Source organism: Dendrobium catenatum, unplaced genomic scaffold (assembly GCF_001605985.2).
Source record: "Dendrobium catenatum unplaced genomic scaffold, ASM160598v2 fragScaff_scaffold_1348, whole genome shotgun sequence".
Lineage (NCBI taxonomy): Eukaryota > Viridiplantae > Streptophyta > Magnoliopsida > Asparagales > Orchidaceae > Dendrobium > Dendrobium catenatum.
This window is the reverse complement of record NW_021319810.1, coordinates 311,796-333,618: the sequence shown is the minus strand read 5'-3', so window position 1 is coordinate 333,618 and position 21,823 is coordinate 311,796. Positions and strand designations below refer to the sequence as shown.

Genomic DNA, 21,823 nt, shown 5'->3' with positions numbered 1-21,823 from the left:
ATTAATTATAATAGAATTTAATTAATTATAATCATTATTAAATTAATTGTAATTAATAAATTATCATAATTAATTATAATAAACCTAATTAATTATAGTTCAACTAATAATTATAACTAATTATAATTAAATAAAATATTAATCATATATAATTAATATAAAATAAATATAAATATATATATATATAATATATATAATATTATATATATATATATGCCTTAACGGCTATTCGGCCCAGGAAGGATTGGCCGAAGACCAAAGGAGAGTCTCCTAAAAAGGAGAAAGCTACCTTCACAGCGGCGAGCTCTCGTTGCTACTTCCGATCGAAATGTGGTAACTTCTGATCCACAGGAAAGGGAATGCCGTCAAAGGGGCGGAGTCGAGCAGTGACTAAGGAGCCAGAGAAGCGGCGCAAGATAGGAGAAAGTTACTGTCGTAGCAAGCGGGCTTCCGTCCCGCTTCCGATCAAAGTGTCGAACTTCCGATTCGACGAGAAGAGAAAGCCGTCGAGAGAGCGAAGTAGGGCAACCATGAAGGAGACGGAGAGGCTCCCGTTGTTGCTCCTGCTCAAAATGTCATAACTTCCGATCTCGATGGAAGGGAAACTCATCCCAGGTGCGAAGTCGAACGCCGACGAAGGAGCCAACAGGGAGAAAGTTACCTTCTCAACGATCGAGCTCCAGTCGTTTCTTCCTATCAGATGTCGTAACTTCCGACCTCACAAGAAGGGAAAGTCGTCGCGGGAGCAAAGTCGAACAACGACTAAGGAGCCAAAGAAGCGCGTGATCGGGAGAGCGAAGAGAGCGAGAGAGGTTGAAGGCCTCGTTTCTTCGGCTATTTAACAACGCGAGGTCGTGCGACGTGGGAGGAGTGTCGCGGACGTGTCACGACGTGCGAGGTCGTGCGACGTCAGGGCAAGTATGGGATTTTGATTTTTTTTTATTTTTTATTTTTTTAAATATTACAGGTCAACAAATCTCAACAAATAATCATAACAATATCAAGCCTTTGTCCCACTACGTGGGGTTGGTTACATGAATCTATTTTCTTCATTGTGTCATATTAAGAGTCAAATTGTCATTAAAATCCAATAAAAAAGGTCATTTATTATAATTTAAAACTAAGTCTTTTTAGGTATACCTCTACCATTCTTAACATAAGCCAGATCTAATACATCTACTCTCCTAATCGGGATATCAAAAGGCCTACATTTTATGAGACCAAATCATTTAAGAAGACTATCTAATCTTTATCTTCCACTGGAACTACTCCAAGCTTTTCATGTATATACTCATTTTGCATTCTATCTCTATGTGTAAAGCCACTCATCCACTTAGCATCCTTATCTCTGCAACACTTTATTTTATGCTTCTTATTTAATAGCCAACATTTTAAGCTATAAAGCATTGCAGACCAACATTCTTATTAAATATTTACTTAAGTTTGAGAAATATTTTTCTATCATACAATAAACCCGATGCATTCCTCCACTTCAACCATCGAACTTGAATTATACTAATAATATACCCACCTATTTCACCATCTCTTTGAACAATATATTTGAGATATCTAAAACATGCACTTTTTTAACGACTTGATCATCCAATGTCACAATCTCACCACTAGATATGTCACTACTAAAATTATACTCCATGTATTTGATTTTAGATCTACTCAAACAAAAACCATTAGACTTTAAGGTTGACCTCCATAATTCAAGTTTTTCTTCAACTCCTCTCTAGTATTATACACAAGTAGAATATGATGAGCAAAAAGCATACACTAGGGTATATTTTCTTGTAAGTGTCTAGTAAGAACATTCATGACTAAAGAAAAAAATATGAGCTTAAAGCTGATCATTAATGTAATCCAACTTAAATAGAAAAATACTAGGGCAAACCACATTATGTTTGAACTCAAGTAACAGCTCATGTATATGTATCCTTAATGATGGGGACATCAATGCATGAAAAGTTTATCATAGAAGGGACCGTAGATATACGGCCATGATTGAGTTGTTATATTATTAGTTGCTATGAGTGTTGTATGTGATTTAATTTAGTTTGTAAACATTTCCTTAATGTTATGTTGTAAGCCCAAGTGTATTTGTGAACTTTTCCTTAATGTTATGTAGTAACACCAAGGGTATTTGTTTCTTTTTGGTCTTTGTCATGTGGTGGAGCCTACACATATGGCTCCCCCCCCCCCCCCCCCCATATGGCTCCCCCCCCCCCTCCCTCCCTCCCTCTTCTTATAAGGTGTGATGATTATTTTTTAATGAATTCTGATTTCAGCCCTCTTCTCTTGTGTGAGAGTGAGTGTGGTGGAGTATTAAAGCCATAGGAGAAGGCAAATGAAGTACCCAATAGCCCATAAGGTGAACTCTTGGTTTTCCCCTTGTATCTCTTCCCCTTTTCCTCTTTTTTCCTCCCTAACCGCCGATCAACCCCTCTTCCCCTCCCTTCTCGACCAGCTACCCCTTCCCCTTCCACCGTCCATGGCAAGCCCACCACCACCATCTCCCCATCCAAGTTCCTAATCCAAAATTTACCAAATCTGAAATTTTAACTTTTAGGATTCCAATTAGACCCCCACTTGTCTTTTGAAACTCTTCATGTTTATTAATGAGAAGTTGACCCATTAATTGCCTCTCCTTATTTTCATTTTCAAAATTAATTGGGAATTGGAAAAGCCTCAACCCTTCCCTTTCCCATGGTTGGCCCACTCTTTGGAACTCTTTATGCTTTTTTTTTTGTTTTTTGAGAAAATGCATTTTCCATTAAAATAAAAGAAAACTATCACAGACAACTAGGTGATAGAAAAAATCACAATCCTCCTTTAACAAAGAAAGGAAATAAGGAGGAACATTATTACAACTAAGATCATCTCAAAAAAATCATCAAGTAAAACAAAGTTAACAGAAAAATCGGCTAACTTATTACAATTTCTATGAGAGAAATGAAATAAAAATATACCAAAATCTTTCAAAAAAAGAAAAGTCTTCCACCATGTCATTGTCGTTTGTGCAAAATGCTCCATCAACCGACCTTTGCAAATACTTAATAACATTGTAGTTATCTCCCTCAATTAAAACTCCTTTTGCTTCCAACCTCCATTCTTCTAGTATCTTTTTCAAAGATCTGAAAGTCAAAAGCTCTAAAAAACTACTATCGCAATGAACACATTTGAATCCAAAGGCAAGTAAAAATCTTCCCTTGGAATCTCTGAAAAATTCCAGCAATACCAGCCTCAATAGACTTCACTACAGCAGCATCAAAATTGAATTTGATCCATCCGAGTGGAGGGTGCCAAGATTGAAACAGCTGAGAGAGTTGGTTAACACCCCAGTAATCCAAATAGATATTATATTTTGTTGAAATTAACGTAATGCTAATTGCATTAGATGCAATATAACCCAACCCAAGCACTTTTCCGCCATGTTGAACACTATTTCTGCTTTTCCAAGAGAATAACACCAACGAACAGTAGAGATTTGCAATGAAGGGGTTAGTACTACAGAGAAACTCCAAATTTTTTTTACAATCCAGAAAAGAAGAAAATATTGGCACATGAAATCCCCACTTATTAATCAACTTAATAACAAGAATAAGCTTATCACAAAGAACCGTTACATACTCTGTATTTTTCACAACCAAACAACCTCTCGGGAACTCTTTATGTTAATTGATGGGAAGTTGACCCATTTACTGTCTTTCCTTAGTTTCATTTTCAAAATTAATAGGGAATTTAAAAAGCCAAAACTCCTTCCCTTTCCCCATGGTTGGCCCACTCTTGGAACTCTTCATGTTAATTAATGGGAAGTTGACCCATTAATAGCAAAGTTCACTTTTCCCTCTCCCAAAACTACTTTTCCATTTTTCAATCCCACTCTCTCCCATTCTCCTAAGCCCCACCACTCTAATTAACCTCACATCATTCCTAATCTCCCCCGAATAGCAAAAATTGTGGCCCCCCTCCTTCCATATTTCGGCCAGCATCTCTTCTTCTCCACAGTCAAGCAAGACAAAATGAAGGCACTACAGAGCAAACCTTTGAAGATTAACAAGCCGAAAACAAACCACATCTGAAGGAAGCTTCTCTGCGACGCAAATACATAAGTCTTTCTACCCTTACTACATACATTTAAGTACATATCTTTGAAGTCCAATTCACTGTGGCATCACTATTTTCATGTTAATTTAAATCCGCTAAATCATTGAGTGTATGATTTTTGTAGTGACTAATCTATGCTAAATGTTTGATCTTTTTTAACAAATCCATGTTAGCTAAGTTATTGATTTGATTTATCATTCTTGAATTCTAGAACTTTGGTTGGGGTTAATTGCTATTTGTGGAATGCCTTTCTTACTTGTTTTGAACCTTATTTCACGCATCCTCATGATTAATAGTTTCATGATTTTAAATTCAACTTATTTAATTCCATAATGCAAGTCTTCACATGCTAGTCCTACATCATTTGGTATCATAGAAAGGTTACCCTAGTTGCGTGCTAGGATCCAGCCTATGTACCTTCATTTTAGCCTCTAGTTGTATTTCTACATCAACATATCATTGACCTTGTGTGTCATTTTGTTTGCAAAGTCTAGGTGTTGTCCACTTTCCTTTAACATCTATTGTGTCACCTAGTTGTCATCCCATGGACCCTGACAGTTGCAGCGAACTCTAGATGTTTTGGTAGGTCAAATAGGAAACTTAACCCAACAAGTTAGGGTTGACCAAGCCGATGCAGCCAAATTTTGTCGGCTCACAACAGAACGCCTTGACAACCTTGATAGAGCTAGAAGTCTACCCTCTATTTACACACCATCTAGGTCGCCCTCCTTGATTGGAGATGAATTGGGCCATAATGAGGTTCACCCCCGTGCCCCTTACCAGCCCCAGCAACCTAGGCAGGACCGATACCTACCCCGTGGTCCAGAAAATGCGTTCAGTCATCAGGCTCATCGTATGCATAAAGGACACCCTCATGGCCCCCACCATGCCCATCAAGCTAGGCAGAACCATGAGTACCACATGTGTGATCCGAATGCTCCCATCTTAAAGAACATCAGGATAGATGCCCCTACCTTTGATGGTATCCTTGATCCTTAGATCTTCCTTGATTGCATCAAAGGCATAGATAACTTCTTCAAGTGGTACAACATCTTAGAGGAGCGCAAAATTAGATTTGTGGAGATGAAATTGATTGGTTGGGCCAGTCAGTATTGCACCAACTTAGAAAACCTTAGGGAGTCTTGTGGTGACTAACCCATTATCGACTAGAGAACCATGAAGTGTGAGCTTAGGCAAAAGTACCTCCCACCCTCCTTTTTCCCCTGACTCTTAGATCGATGGAATAGACTGACTCTGGGTAGCAAATCAGTGAGGGACAATATTTTTGCATTTGATGACTTCATGATTCGATCAAATGCAGTGGGAGATGACCACCACACCTGCCCAGATTCTATCCATGTTTCGTGTTGGGTTGCATGTGGATCTCCACAACAAATTTTTGCTAGAAACATCACTACCCTAGAAAGTGCCAAAAGTTTGGTACTTGACCATGAGAAGTCTAAACCTCAACATCCTACCCATCACCAGGATGTCAAATCCTCTTTTATACCCTCTGGGAGCTCGGGCCCCTATACCTCTACCTCTAGGCCACCTCCTAGCCCTGCTAGTTGAACCCTTGTTGGTTCACCCCAACTCCGTCCTGACAATAAGGGAAAGTCTCCAGTCCTTCACCTAGGACCCACCCAGGGACTAAGTGCTTTAGATGACAAGGCTATGGCCATATTGCCTCTCAATGTTCTAGCCTTCATAAGGTCATTATTATTGAGGAGATCAAAGTTTAAAATTGCGTAAATAAGCCTCGAGGCATTTTCGTCCATGAGGCGAGGCGTAAGCCTTGAGGCGGTGCGAGGCTTAAGCCACACGGACGAAGAATTGCGTAAATGAGAATTTAAGAGTTTTAGCAGGTAAATAATAGTAAGATTGTATCATAAAGTAAAAATATCTAAATGACAAGTGAAATTAGTGGAAAATAACAAAATAAATGCAATATATGCATCGCATAGTATAATTCAAAGTACAAAACCACAAAATATAAGTCTATCAAAACTCCTAAAGTATAAATAACAAAGAACATATTAAATCAAATCATGTCCCATCACTAAATAAGTCTTCAAGGGAATCTTCTTCTCCAATTGTATCTATGAATGTCATATCTTCATCATCTTCAATTTTACTCAATTTTCTCTTCCTTGTTGAATAAAAATGATTATTGTCATGTTTATTGCTCACTTGATATATATATATATATAATAGCACATAAGAAGTTGTGGAATATCTTTAGTTGCTTGTTGTGCTACAGAACTAGTGGATGTGTCCACTTGATCTGCCTTACCCCTCAAGACGTCCACACTTAGATCCTCTAGTTGCAGGTCTGATAATGACAAATCTGTCTCATCATCTATGAATCACTCATTATCAGATGCCACATCATCACACACCAATGAGTCCTCATCATCCTCCAACCCCTTGTTCCTCAACCTCCTATCACTCAATCTCTTGTTGTGCATAATATGCACAAGGGAGTTTATTTTAAGTGTTGAAAATCAATTTATTCTCTTCATTTGCACTTGACTATATATACTCCAGTTTCGCTCACACCTAGAGGAAGAACAAGTGAGGCACAAAACTCTAACAGCAAAACTCTATAACTCAGGGGTGGAATCACCAAATTGGATCCACCATTAAACTATTTTCAAGAAGAAAAATTATAATCAAAAGATATTAAAGTGTTATGGATGTACAGATACTTTGCAAAAATATGTATACCTAGAGACCGTTTAGCAATAGTAGATATTGCTGCTTGCAAACCAAAAAATCCCTCCCTATTTTGAAATAGAACAAGTTCTAAATCTGCTAGCTCTCTAACGGTCTGGTCCGGTATTAGTCGGTCCATGCAATGATATAAGCCAAGCTTCACCTCCGGATTTGAGGATTTCCTCTCTGAATATTAAAATTGAGGATTGAGATAATATGCCGCTGCATGTAGATGACAGTATAATTGGACCTTCCACCGAGCATCAATCATATCTCAAATCTCTTTATAACTTACCTCCTCTCCTCCCAAGTTATATGCAATCAACTCATTTTGTTATTACATTTGTACCAAGGGTCTCATGCTCAATATGGCATTAGTCACACAAGCCCAAAATTTATCATTTAGAATTAGCCTTCGTATTTCCTTCCCCTCAGGTTTCTTCCCTCACGCAGAATTAAACCATTGTATCGATGTAAACATTACTTCAAGAGGTTGTCTCACATCCAGCATGCTCTGCAGTGTCAAATAAGAGGTAGCAAACCAGTAGAATAAACTTGCATTAGGATTTGCAGTGCACAAATGTAATAACGAACATAATGGTAGCAGGATGAATGATTTCTTTCTTTCAAAACTTTCTCATTAAGGCTATGGCCCATGAGTGGTTGTAGATGAACTTTGTGATCTTCTTCGCCCTAGAAAGGGCGCTCTTCTGTTGAGGTAAATCACCAAGTTCCTACAATATGAGATCGATACAGTGTGCTGCGCAGGGGGTCCAATAGAGATGTTTTCTCTTCTCCATCAACATCTGATCAGCTGCTTTGTATGTACTAGCATTGTCAGTCACCACCAGAACAACCAATTGCTCCCCAATCTCCTCAACAACACCATCTAGTAAATTGAAAATGAATTCAGCATTTTTAACCTCATATAAAGCTTCAACTGGTCGTAAAAGTACTGTGTCGTAGGGATTGTTTACAAGAATATTAATCAATCTCCTACTCTTCATGTCAGACTATCCATCTGACATAATGGTAACACCAATCTGACTCCATGTCTGTTTAATCTCATCAATACTCTGCTGTGTTCTGCAGCTCATTCAAAATCCATGTTCGCAACTCGTACATGGAAGGTGCCTTCAATCCTCTCCCATACAATCCTACAGACCACAACATATTGAAGTAGGCCAGCGATGTCGCAACATTAAATGGTATGTCATTCTCAAAAAAAAATCTATCAATATTCATGCAAATCTGACGTCGACCCTCTCTGGTACCAGCCGCAAGCATCATCTGTGCTTGTCCTCTATCCTCTCATAGATTACTCATATACTGGTCCATAGGACCCCGTCCACCTCCATTATGTATAGTGGAGTAAGAGCCCTTTCCACTCTCGCTCCCGAAGCACCATGTTCGACCCTTTCATCAAATTGCTCTTATTGTAAATGTTTAGTCGTGGTATGCTTTTTCATATAAGTTGTAATTTCCTCCGTCACCTTATCTGGAACATTCGCACAAGGTGCTACATTCTTATGTGAGTCGGATAAGTGTTCCTTCATGCGAGTAACTCCTCCCTTCACCACCTTATCACAAAAATTGCATTTTAAATACACATATGTCTTCTCGCCGCTTCCTACATCAACTTGCACACTGTATTTCCAAAAAGGGTCACGCCGCAATGACGTATTTGTCTTTTCCTTGCCACTAACCATGTTTCTAATGCACAAATGCAAAAATAAATAAAAAATCTCAAAAATAAAAAGCCCTAGATTTTCTTTCACTTGAAAAATCTTTCGTTGAACTAAAAAAATTACCTAAAATCGATAGTGGAGTTCTCATAGAGGGCAGCCAGACACTTCAAGATCGCCGGAGTGAGGCGGTGTCGACGGGAGAGGCGGCGGTAAGGGAGGCCGAGCGGAGGTCGTGCGGCTTTTTTTGTCCGCTCGGTTTCGTGTAGGCGAAAATATGAGAGGGGAGGAAGAAAGCTTAATTCATTTAGACCTTAAGTGTGTAGGTCCCGGTTACAAGAGGCGTGCGCCTCACACTAAATTGCACAATTCAGCCTCACCTCACAATGACAGAGGCGTACGCCTCATGAAGAACCAAAAAGGCTTAAGCAATGAGGCTATTCGGGCCAGAATTGCACAGAGGCGCCTTGAGGCGCGCCTCCAACTGCATAATTTTAAACTATGGAGGAGATTACTGAAGATCTCTGTTTAAAATTGCGCAATAAGAGGCGCGCCTCTCTGTTTAAAATTGCGCAATAAGAGGCGCGCCTTGAGGCACGCCTCTGCGCAATTCTTGCAAAAAACGCCTCGAGGCGTGCGCAATTGATGGCAATGGTGAGGCGTACGCCTCACATTGGCTGAGGCGCGCCTCTGTTGCGCAATTGCGCAATTTTGAGAGAGGCGTACGCCTCAGCCAAAAGGGCCCACCTACTTAAAATGACTCCTCCCTTTCCCCCACACCCTATCGGCTCACCTGCTTCCCGATTCTTTCCGCCTGTAAGCTCCAGATCTCGAAAACCTGAGGCTCCCGTCTGGTCGGCCAACCTTCCCGCCGCCTTGTAGGAGAAGTCCAAAAAGGTTTTTAGGTTTTTTTTTTTTACTTTTTGGTTAGATTTTTGAAGTGAAAGAAATTTTAGGGTTTTAGATTTTTGGAAATTTTTTGTGTGATTTTCGATTCTTTCATTAGGGATCATGGTAAGAGGCAAGGAAAAGGGGTCTTCGTCATTGCGGAGGGATCCTTCTTGGAAATATAGTGTACAAGTTGACATTGGCGGCGGAGAGAAGAGCTATGTCTATTTAAAATGCAATTTTTGTGAGAAAGTGGTGAAGGGCGGAGTAACCCGCATGAAGGAGCACTTATAATGCTCTCACAAGAATGTAGCATCGTGTGCAAAAGTGCCGGACAATGTGAAGGAAGAAATAAGTTCTTACATGAAGAAAAGTACCACTGCTAAACACTTACAACAGGAGCAATTTGATGAAAGGGTCGAGCATGGTACTTATTTTGGGAGCGAGAGTGGAAAGGGCTCTTCCTCCACTATACATAGTAGAGGTGCACGGGGTCCTATGGATCAGTATATGACTACTCCAGGAGCGGATAGAGGAGAAGCAGAGATGATCCCTGCAGCTGGTACTAGAGAGGGTCGGCGACAGGTGTGCATGGACATTGGGAGGTTTTTTTTGAGAATGCAATATCATTTAATGTTGCTACATCGCCTGCCTACTTCAGTATGTTGCGGTCTGTGGGATTGTATGGAAGAGGGTTGAAGGCACCTTCCATGTATGAGTTGCGAACATGGATTTTAAATGAGTAGCTGCAGAACACAGAGCGGAGCATTCAGGAGATTAAAAAGACATGGATTGAGACTGGTGTGACTATTATGTCAGATGGATGGTCTGACATGAAGAGCAGGAGCTTGATTAACATCCTTGTCAACAATCCCTACGGCACGGTTTTTACGATCAGAGGAGGTGAAAAATGCTACATTCATTTTCAATTTACTTGATGGGGTTATTGAGGAGATTGGGGAGCAATTGGTTGTCCAGGTAGTGACTGATAATGCCAGTGCATACAAAGCAGTTGGTCAGATGTTAATGGAGAAGAGGACACACCTATATTGGACACCCTGCGCAGCACATTGTATCGATCTCATTTTGGAGGATCTTGGTGACTTACCTCAGCACAAGAGTGCACTTTCTAGGGCGAAGAAGATTACGAAGTTCATCTACAATCACTCTTGGGTCTTAAGCTTGATGAGAAAGTTTTCAAAGAAAGAAATCATTCGCCCTGCAACCACTAGGTATGTTCTTAATTTTGTACATTGCAAATCATTCCTACGAATCCTACTGTATGTTCATAGTTCTTACATTTGTGCACTGTGAATCTATAGGTTTGCCACCTCCTATTTGACACTGCAGAGCTTGATGGAGGTGAGGCAACCTTTGGAAGCAATGTTTACATCTACTGAATGGCTAAATTCTACTTGGGGGAAGAAAAGTGAGGGGAAGGAAATAAGAAAGATAATTCTAAATGATAAATTTTGGGCTACTGTAACCTATGCCATTTTGAGCACGAGACCCTTAGTGCAAGTTCTACGCTTAGTGGATGCAGAGAAAAAATCAGCTATGGGTTTTATTTATAATGCTATGGATGAGGCCAAGGAGATGATTGCACACAACTTGGGAGGAGAGGAGGCAAGTTATAGGGAGATTTGGGATATCGTTGATGCTCGGTGGGAGGTGCAGTTACACCGTGATTATATTTTTTCTTGAAAACAGTTGAATGGTGGATCCAATTTGGTGATTCCACCCCTGAGTTACAGAGTTTTGCTGTAAGAGTGTTGGGCCTCACTTGTTCTTCTTCTGGGTGTGAGCGAAACTGGAGTACATATAGCCAAGTGCAAACAAAGAGAAGAAATCGGCTATCAACACTCAGAATGAACTCTCTGGTATATATTATGCACAACAAGAGGTTGAGAGAGAGTAGGTTGAGGAATAAGGGGTTGAAAGATGATGAGGACCCATTAGTGTGTGATGATGTGTCGTCTAATAATGAGTGGTTCATAGATGATGAGACAGATTTGCCATTATCAGACTTACAGTTAGAAGATCTAAGTGTGGATGTCTTGAGGGGCGAAGCAGATCAAGTTGGCACATCCACTAGTACTGCAGTTGGCACATCCACTAGCTCTGCAGCACAACAATCAAGTAATGGTATTCCACAACTTCTTATATGCTATTACATTACATTTATGTCAAGTGAGCAATGAACATGAATACATGATAATGATCTTTTATCTTAATGAACAGGGAAAAGAAAAGTGAGTCATGTTGAAGATGAAGATTACATGGCATTCATAGATACAATTGGAGAAGAAGATTCACTTGAAGACCCATTTAGTGATGGGATATGATTTCATTTTATATGTTTTTTGTATTTTGGGAGTTTTGTTAAACTAGTATTTTATGATTTTGTACTTTGGGATATGATTTTATTGCATCTACATTCTTATTTTCCACTACTGCTATTATTTTCTTGCTTAAACCCTTAATTTTTCATTTACGCAATTCTGTGTTCGTAAGGCTTACGCCTCAGACCGCCTCGAGGCTTACGCCTCGCCTCACGGACGAAAACCGCCTCGAGGCGCAGTTACGCAATTTTAAACCTTGCTGAAGATGACCCTAAGCCTGAGGCTGACCTCATTCACCACTGAAGGCAAATTCTTTGATGAGGATGATGATGATATTGATGTCATCTATTGCATCCAGAATGGGACCCTTCTGCCTTATATTTGGTGAGATGTGCACCGTCACACCCCCGATTGTTTGATGACTACCGTAGTACTTCCATTTTTCACATCTAGACCATGCTGAAAGATAATAATTGCAAATTTATCATCGATAACGATAGTTGCATTAATGTTGTCTTCTCCAACATGGTGACCCGCCTAGCCTAGTCTTTTGTTCCCCACTCATGTCCATATAAGGTAGCTTAGGACAACTCCATTGCCTTGGAAGTGAAGGAACGAAGCCTCATACTCATATTTTTTTATGATTATAAGAAGAATGTTTGGTGTAATATCCTCATTATGGATGTGGGTCAGGTTATCTTGGGCCACCCTTGGCTTTTTGATAAAGATGTCCACATTTGTGATCGTTCAAACATCTGTGTGTTTGAATATGGTGGCAAGAAGATCAAGTTCTTTCGTAGTCAGCCAAAGTCCAAGGATGAACGTAAATCCAATTCTGTGAAACCTAGTAAAGGGCTCGACCTTGTATCTGCCAATATTATTGATTCCTGTGTGGCCCAAGGCGCACCCCTTTATACCCTAGTTGTTTGTGAGGTTACTAAGGAGCCTCATAGAACCATTCCTCAAAAAGTCCAGCCCATCCTTCTGGACTTTTCTGATATTTTTCCTGAGGACCTTCCTAACCAGTTACCACCTTTGAGGGATATACAACATGCCATTGACCTTGCACAAGGTGTTTCCCTCCCTAACTTGCCTTATTACCGTATAAATCCTATTGAGTATGCTAAGCTCAAAAGGCAGGTGGATAAACTCCTACAGTAGGGTTTCATCAAAGAAAGTATAAGTCCTTGTGTCGTATCAGCACTTCTTACCCCAAGAAGGATGATACATGGAGGATGTTTGATGATAGCCGTGCTATCAACGAAATCACTGTCAAGTATCATTTCCATATCCCTAGATTGGATGACATGTTGGATATGATGTTTGGAGCCACTCTATTCTCTAAAATTGATCTTAAGAGTGGATACCACCATATCAAGATTCGTCCTGGGGATGAGTGGAAGACAGCTTTCAAGACCAAGGATAGTCTTTATGAGTGGTTTTTCATGCCATTTGAGTTGAATAATGCCCTGAGTACTTACATGAGAGTCATGATCCAGGTGTTAAAACTCTACATGGGTAAGTTTGTTGTCATCTATTTCGATGACGTTCTTATCTATAGTCGATCTGTCAACCATCACTCAGACAATCTCAGTCAAGTATGCGAGGTTCTGAGGAAGAAACAACTATATGTTAATTCTAAGAAGTGCATCTTCCTCACTGACCAGGTTGTGTTTTTAGGTTTCATAGTTTCAGCCCGAGGGGTCTCTGTTGACACCAAGAAGGTGAAAGCCATAGCTGAATGACCCATTCCCAGGAACATTCGGGAAGTTAGGAGCTTCCATGGCTTAGCTACTCTTTACAGGAGGTTCATTAAGAACTTCAGCTCCATTGTCTCCCCCATTACCAATTATCTGAAAAATGGGGAATTCCAATGGTCTGTGGCTGCCACCAGAGCCTTTGATGAGATTAAACAAAAGATGGTGGAAGCCCAAATATTGAGACTTCCTGACTTCTCCAAAGTCTTTGAAGTGTCATGTGATGTTTCAGGAATTGGTATTGGAGGAGTTCTATCCCAAAATGGTCACCCTGTGGCCTATTTTAGTGAGAAGCTAAATGAAATTCGTCAGCAGTACTCCATATATGACAAGGAGTTTAATGTTGTAGTTCAATCCCTGAGATATTGGCGACACTATTTGTTATTGTAAGAGTTCGTCATCTTCTCTGATCATGAAGCTCTTTGTTATATAAACTCCTAAAAGAACCTGAATACCTGCCATGGAAAATGGGTTGAATTCCTTTAGGAATACACCTATACCCTTAGGCATAAGGCTGGAGTTGAGAACAAAGTTGCTAATGCCCTTAGTCATTGTATAATGACTTTTGTCGAGATGAGGGCAGAAGACACTGGATTTGAGCAGTTGAAGGAAGAATATTTAGAGTAACTTGACTTCAAGGAGATTTACTCCATCCTCTCCTCAGGCCCTGAGTGCACTATTAAAGATTATCTAATTGAGGATGGGTATCTATTTAGATCCCATAAGCTCTTCATCTCGTGCACCTCCCTTAAGGAATTTCAAGTTTGGGAGCTCCATGCGAGTGGTTTTGCTAGCCACTTTGGTTATGATAAGACCATAGAGGTTGTAGAGTATCATTTCTTTTAGCCTAGCCTGAAGAGAGATGTTGCTAGGTTGGTTAGTTGGTGCTACACCAGCCAACTTGCCGAGCAAAGGAAGCAAAACACTAGCCTGCATACATCTCTACCCGTCCCTAGTTGCCATTGGCAGGATGTCAGTATGGATTTTGTCTTAGACCTGCCAAAGACTATTCATAGGAATGATGTCATTTGTGTCGTAGTAGATAGATTCTCCAAGATAGCTCACTTATTACCCTGTTCTAAGACAACCGTTGCCTCAGTTATTGACAAGCTTTATTACAATGAGGTAGTTAGACTACATGGGTTACCCAAAACCATAGTGTCTAACAGGGAGGTCAAATTCACAAGTTATTTCTGGAAAACCTTATGGCTGAAAATGGGTACAAAACTTCAATTCTTCACAGCTTTTCACCACCATATTGATGGCCAAACTGAAGTAGTCAATAAGAGTTTATGAAATCTTTTAAGGACCCTCATTGGAGAGCATGTTAGAGATTGGGATTCAAAACTTCATATTGTTGAATTTGCCTACAATAACTCGATGAACCGCACCACTGGCCTGAGTCCTGATGAGATTGTTTATGGATACAAGCCAAGGCAACCTTTAGATCTTATCCCTATGTGTCCTAGGTATAGAGTATCTGAGTCTGCATCCACATTTGTAGCACATGCGCATGACTTACATGAAGAAATTACAACCCGAATTGAACAAAATAATGCAAGCTACAAATTTCATGCATATCATAAAAAAGATATAAAATATTTGAGGTGGGTGATTCTATGATGGTTCATATTCGTCTGGAGTGGTTTCCAAAAGGAACCGTGAAGAAACTGCATGCCAAAAGTGCTGGACCTTTGAAAGTGATAAAGAAAATCAATGATAATGATTACGTTTTGGATAAGATTTTGAGACTTGTGTGATCCCACCTTGTGAGCATCCTAGCCTACCTCCACTTCCCAATTTAACCAAATCACCTAATGTGGATAAGATTGACATGATATTAAGTGATGAAATCATTTCCACAAAGGATAGCGGACAGAAAAGAGATCTAAATAAGTGAAGAGGTAAGCCCGAGACTAAGAATACTTGGCTAGATTGTGAGGAGCTACAGGAGATTGATCTAGATATGTTGGAGCTGCACGAGAGTTCACATGACGCCTACTCAACGGAGTCGAGATCTCTCGTACCCCGGGAGAATGATGGGGACATCAATGCATGGAAAGTTTATCATAGAAGGGGTCGTTGATCGACGGCCACGATTGAGTCATTATATTATTAGTTGTTGTGTGTTGTATGTGATTTAATTTAGTTTGTGAACTTTTCCTTAATGATATATTGTAATCCCAAGGGCATTTGTAAACTTTACCTTAATGTTATGTTGTAAGCTCAAGGGCATTTGTATCTTGTTTGTCTTGTCATGTGGTTGAGCCTATATATATGGCTCTGCCCTCCCCCTCCCTCCCCCCCCCCCCCCCCCCCCCCCCCCCCCCCCCGATAAGGTGATGATGATTATTTTTGAATGAATTCTGATTTCAGCCCTCTTCTCTTGTGTGAGAGTGAGTGTGAAGTGGTGAAGCCTTAGGAGAAGGCAAAAGAAGTACCCAACAGCCCATTAAGGTGAGTTCTTGGTCTTCCCCTTGTAACTCTTCTCATTTACCTTCCTCCCTAACCGCCGATCAACCCCTCTTTCCTTCCCTTTCTCGGTTAGCCACACATTCTCCTTCCACCGTCCACGGCAATCCCACCACTACCACCTCCCCATCCAAGTTTCCAATCTAAAATATCCCAAATCTGAAATTTTTACCTTTGGGATTTCAATTGAACCCGACTTGTCTCTTGGAACTCTTCATGTTAATTAATGGGAAGTTGACCCATTAATTGCATGTCCTTATTTTCATTTTAAAAAATAGTTAGAAATTGGAAAAGCCAACAACCCCTTCCCTTTCCCATGGTCTTCCCACTCTTGGAACTCTTTATATTAATTCATGGGAAGTTGACCCATTCATTGTCTTTCCTTTTTTTCATTTACAAAATTAGTTGGGAATTAGAAAAGTCACAACCCCTTCCCTTTCCTGATGGTTGGCCCACTCTTGGAACTATTCATGTTAATTAATGGGAAATTGGCCCATTAATTGCCAAAGTTCAATTTTCCCTCTCCCAAAACAACTTTTCCATTTTTCAATCTCACTCTCTCCAATTCCCCTAAGCCCCTCCACTCTAATTAAAGTTATATTGTAATCCCAAGGGCATTTGTGAACTTTTCCTTAACGTTATGTTGTATGCTCAAGGGCATTTGTGTCTTTTTTGTCTTGTCATGTGGTGGAGCCTATATATATGGCTCTTCCCCCGGTAAGGTGATGATGATTATTGTTGAATGAATTCTAATTTTAGCCCTCTTCTCTTGTCTGAGAGTGAGTGTGGAGTGGTGAAGCCTTAGGAGAAGCCAAATGAAGTACCCAAGAGCCCATTAAGGTGAGTTTTTGGTTTTCCCCTTGTAACTCTTCTCCTTTCCCTTCCTCCCTAACCGTCGATCAACCCCTATTCCCCTCCCTTTCTCTGCTAGCCACCCCTTCCCCTTCCACCGTCCATGGCAAGCCCACCACCACCACCTCCCCATCCCAGTTCCCAATCCAAAATTTCCCAAATATGAAATTTTTACCTTTGGGATTCCAATTGGACCCCACTTGTCTCTTGTAACTCTTCATCTTAATTAATGGGAAGTTGACCCATTAATTGCCTCTCCTTATTTTCATTTTCAAAATTAGTTAGAAATTTGAAAAGCTACAACCCCTTCCCTTCACCATGGTTTGTCCACTCTTGGAACTCTTTATATTAATTAATGGGAACTTGACCCATTAATTGCCTTTCTTTATTTTCATTTTCAAAATTAGTTGGGAATTGGAAAAGCGACAACCCCTTCCCTTTCCTGATGGTTGGTCTACTCTTGGAACTATTCATGTTAATTAATGGAAAATTGGCCCATTAATTGCGAAGTTCACTTTTCTCTCTCCAAAACTACTTTTCCATTTTTAAATCCCACTCTCCCATTCCCCTAAGCCCCTCCACTCTAATTAACCTCGCACCATTCCTAATCTCCCCCAAATAGCAAAAATTGTGGCCTCCCTCATTCCATATTTCAGCCAGCATCTCTTCTTCTCTACTGTGAAGCAAGACACAAGGAAGGCACTACGGAGCAAACCTTTCAAGATCAATAGGTCTAGACCAACCCCCATCTGAAGGAAGCATCACAGCGACGCAAATACCTATGTCTTTCTACTCTTACTTCATACATTTAAGTAGATATCTTTGAAGCCCAAATCACAGTGGCATCACTATTTCCATGTTAATTTAAATTCGCTAGCTTCTTAAATCATTTGAGTGCATGGTTCTGGTAGTGACTAATCTATGCTAAGTGTTGAATCTTTTTTGTCAAACACATGTTAGCAAAGTTATTGATTTGATTAATCCTTCTTGAATTCTAGAACTTTGGTTTTTGTTAATTGCTATTTCTGGAATGCCTTTCTTACTCGTTTGAACATTGTTTTATGCATTCCCATGATTAATAGCTTGATGATTTTAAATTCAACTTATGTTTAATTTCATAATGCAAGTCTTTGCATACTAGTTCTACATCACTTATTGACCTGAATATAAGCATTATTAATTCCTTTATTTTCTAAAACGCTCCATAGCACTTATCTTGCAACTTCATCATATGCTTTCTCTAAATCAATAAATATTATATATAGATCCACCTTACTCTCTCTATACTTGTTCGTAAACCTCTCAACAAATATATAGCTTCCATAGTAAACCTACCCGACATGAATCCAAACTAATTTTAAGAACATCGATATCAATTCATAATCTATGCTCAATTTATCTCTACCATAATTTTAATATATGACAGATTAACTTAATTCCTCTATAATTCAGACACTCTTGTGCATCACCTTTATTCTTATAAAATATGTATCTACACTCCTCAACTCATCTAGGATCTTTTAAGATTTTAAAATAATATTAAAAAGTTTAGTAAGCCAAAAATTTCTTTCATCTCCTAAGCATTTCCACACCTCAATTGAAATTTGCTACTTGAACAAAATTCATGATAGACACAAGTAACATATGGAATCAACTAAACATTGTAAATTATCCTTAGCTAAGGGTTGCATTCCGACTGATAAGAGTGTAACCTTTCTTTCATGAACTCCTAACTTAAATTAAGCCCTTCAATTATAATGAAAGAAACTTCTAGTCTACTACTAACTACAGTATGTAGGGGTATCAAAACAAGTTTTTGAGTCGGATTCGGGTCTAACCCGAAATTGGCCGGCCCTCGACTGATCCAACTCGAACCCAACCTGGTTACATAATCGGGTTAGAAATCTAAAACCAGACTCAACCCACCACAAATCCGAGTCGACCCAACTTGACACGCAGACCAGGGCGAGCATAGAGCAGAAGAGGTTGGTAAAGTCAAGCGCGAGTCACAGGGCATGGGGTCGAGCGCGGGTGGGAGCGGGGCACGATGCAATGAGATTGGGTTGCGGGTCTATCAACACAATGCGGTGCGGATGCATGGGTCTGCCAGTGTAAACAAGGTGCAGGCGGGATGTGCGAGCGGGATGCGGGTCATTTCCGTGTTAGTTGGTTGACCAGGAAATAACCCACTTTTTCAAACAGGCCAGAAATTAGAATCGAACCCAACCAATTTGTTAAACGGGTCAACCCAAAAGAGGATTTTTTAGGTCAGGTTCGGATAGGGTTTTCAAGTCATGTCATAAATTGACACCCCTAGCTATAAGTATATGCTCTGACTGCAAGTAGCAACCAGAGAATTCAAAGTTCAAATGACCATTATCCTAATGTTCAGAACACCCATTACAAGAATTATCACTTCATTCTTCCTTCTTTGTTCTTTCCCAGTTTGCATGTGGATAACAAGTTTAATGGTACATTAATATTGTACATAGATTGCTATCTGCTACTGTATTTTTTCGTTTAAGGCTCCCAAATTCATAACTTCAAATACAGTAAGAAACAACCCAGCCTTTATTTCTAAAGCATAAAGGAAATGTATCTGAACAAAGTTTATTTCATAGTCTATTGTTATTATCCAGCATCTCGTCATCATCAGCATCATTAGCCTGATCCTATTTACTTGAGTCAGCATTATGAACTCTTACTCTGTATTCACGCCTTGAGTGCTGCATGAGGTTTAGCTCTACTTTTTGCAAATATTTTTTGCAATTTCCAATTTGTGACCTCTAATTGAGCTTCTTTCTAAACCTTTGTCAACATTAATGTCATATGTTTATCTAATTAGTGCATCTTCTACCCTCTTTGTACATTTTTAAATCCTCTAAATCTATTTTAAACGTCCTTCTTGAATAGGTGCTAACTCTCACTCTTTTTAACATAATCATTATTAAATCCATCATTTCTTATTTTATCAAATATCCCGTTTCTTATTCTAATTTATATCACACTTAACTTGACTTTCAAAGACTTCTTCATTACCCATTGCCAGTCCCAAAGCCCAATTGAAAAATATTTTAAGTTAATGCGAAGTCGACAACCAATCATGAAGCCTACGTGAAAATTTAAGGATCAATCAATAAAAATCATTGTCAAGGTTCAAATAATATATCTTTGTTAAATGTACAGCTTCAAGATTTTCAAGATATTTACAACAACACAACTTCATGATAACATTCAAAATTTAGGCTGTTTGATCCATCATTGTAGAATGGATACAAAAACATATAGAAAAGTAAACAGTCTACCTGGGAAGCATTCTTCACATGAAAAAAACGATGAAATTCTTGCCCAGGATTGGATGTAATTGGCAATGAGTTTAAAAATGAAGTTCCTCTGGCATACAAGCGAAAGGCAAGTCAGCAAATAAATCATGACAAAAGTCAAAGTTCGAAATGGCACTTCAAAAAAAGAATTAAACTCACACACGCAGAGAGGGCATCATTATGCTATTACAAGAATCTCTACCTTTTAACATGTGTAAGCGAGCAATGATAGCGTAAGCCCTCATTATGCTATTACAAGAATCTCTACCTTTTAACATGTGTAAGCGAGCAATGATTCTTTGAAAACAGATTTTAAATTTATATTAGAAACATAAACATTAATTGAGCATTCCATGTAGTTGTTGACCCCATGAGCCTATATGACTTAAACAAATCTCAATAGTAATTTAATGAGATGATAAATATTATATGGTATCGTTTAATAGTTTGTAAATGATCTACAAGTTATACTCGTACTAGAAAAGGACCAAGATGATTTCAAGTTATTTATGAAGGATCAAAATAATCACAAACTATGTAAGAGTCTCAATTTAGTCCCAAACTCTTTAAATAGGGACCAAAATAGAACCATCATATAAATTAAGCAAAATATTTATGGAAAACATTTTGAAATGATGGAGAACTCTTGTAAAATGTGTTTCTTATAGTATTTTAGGAATTTATTTTTTCCCTTTGTTATTATAACTACCCTAGCCTGGGACGGAAAGGCAACTATGAGGCAAGGAGCAAGTGTAACTTCCCCTAAGCAGGCAACGAGGACTAGGGGTGCAAACGAGTCAAGCCGGCTCGCGAGCTGACTCGGGCTCGACTCGTTAACGAGCTCGCGAGTCGAGCTTATCGAGTATCGAGCTCGAGCAAAATTTCGAGCTCGATGTATTATCGAGCTCTAGTTCGATCAAAGCTTCGTTCGGCTCGTTTGATCGTCGAGCCAGCTCGATTAAACTGCGCGGGCGGAAAATTTTGCGAAAATAATTCGCACTTGCGAATTGCGGAGCAGAGGCGGGACGCGGGAGCCGTCAGCCACGGGACCGGTCCAAGCATGAACCGGGTCTGGGACGGAATCGGTGAATCAATAAGTAATAAACCTCCATTTGAAACCAGTCTAATATTTATTTTCGCAATTTCGCGTGCTGGGCGATTGAGCGGCGACGGCGTATCCTGTTCAAGAGCTAGGGCATTCTTCTTCTTCCTTGTCTGCCGTTCTACCGGTGCTCAAGCAGGGTTCAAAAGGTTTGTTGAGAGAGAGTTCTTAGATTTGGTTTGGATTTTGATTCTTCTTCTTTTATTTCTCTGTATTTTTCTTTTTCTTTGAAGTTTTTCTTATCCGGGGAATTCAAGCAGGATAGCATTTATCGATTTGGATTTTAGAGAGCTTGCTCCCGTGCTCAAGGTAAAACATCACTTTTTTTTGTTTGAGCAGCTTCTTAGGTATATTTTACTGAAATTTTTCTTTAACATTTCAATTTTGCTTCAGTATTTAGCCTCTCTTATTTATAGAGCATGCTTCAGTTTTATTTTTGTTGGAGTATGCTTCAGTTTTATTTTTGTTGGATACTACAGAAACATGCTTCAGTTTTATTTAGCCTCTCTTATTTATAGAGCATGCTTCAGTATTTAACCTCTCTTATTTTTGTTTTATTTTGCTTCAGTTTTAT

The 21,823-nt window shown here is 39.5% G+C and overlaps 2 protein-coding genes across 2 annotated transcripts; both read left to right on the top strand.

Annotated features, from left to right (window-relative positions):
- Window positions 1-9,764: 9,764 nt before the first annotated feature.
- On the top strand, window positions 9,765-11,105 carry LOC114580856. The gene is made up of 3 exons (XM_028699628.1): window positions 9,765-9,963; window positions 10,300-10,633; window positions 10,724-11,105. Exons 1-3 carry the CDS (start codon window positions 9,765-9,767, stop codon window positions 11,103-11,105), a joined length of 915 nt encoding a protein of 304 aa, XP_028555461.1.
- A 1,316-nt stretch (window positions 11,106-12,421) lies between these two features.
- LOC114580855 lies at window positions 12,422-12,904 on the top strand. Its single transcript, XM_028699627.1, has one exon. The coding sequence runs from the start codon at window positions 12,422-12,424 to the stop codon at window positions 12,902-12,904; it is 483 nt and encodes a 160-aa protein (XP_028555460.1).
- The last annotated feature ends 8,919 nt before the right edge of the window (window positions 12,905-21,823 follow it).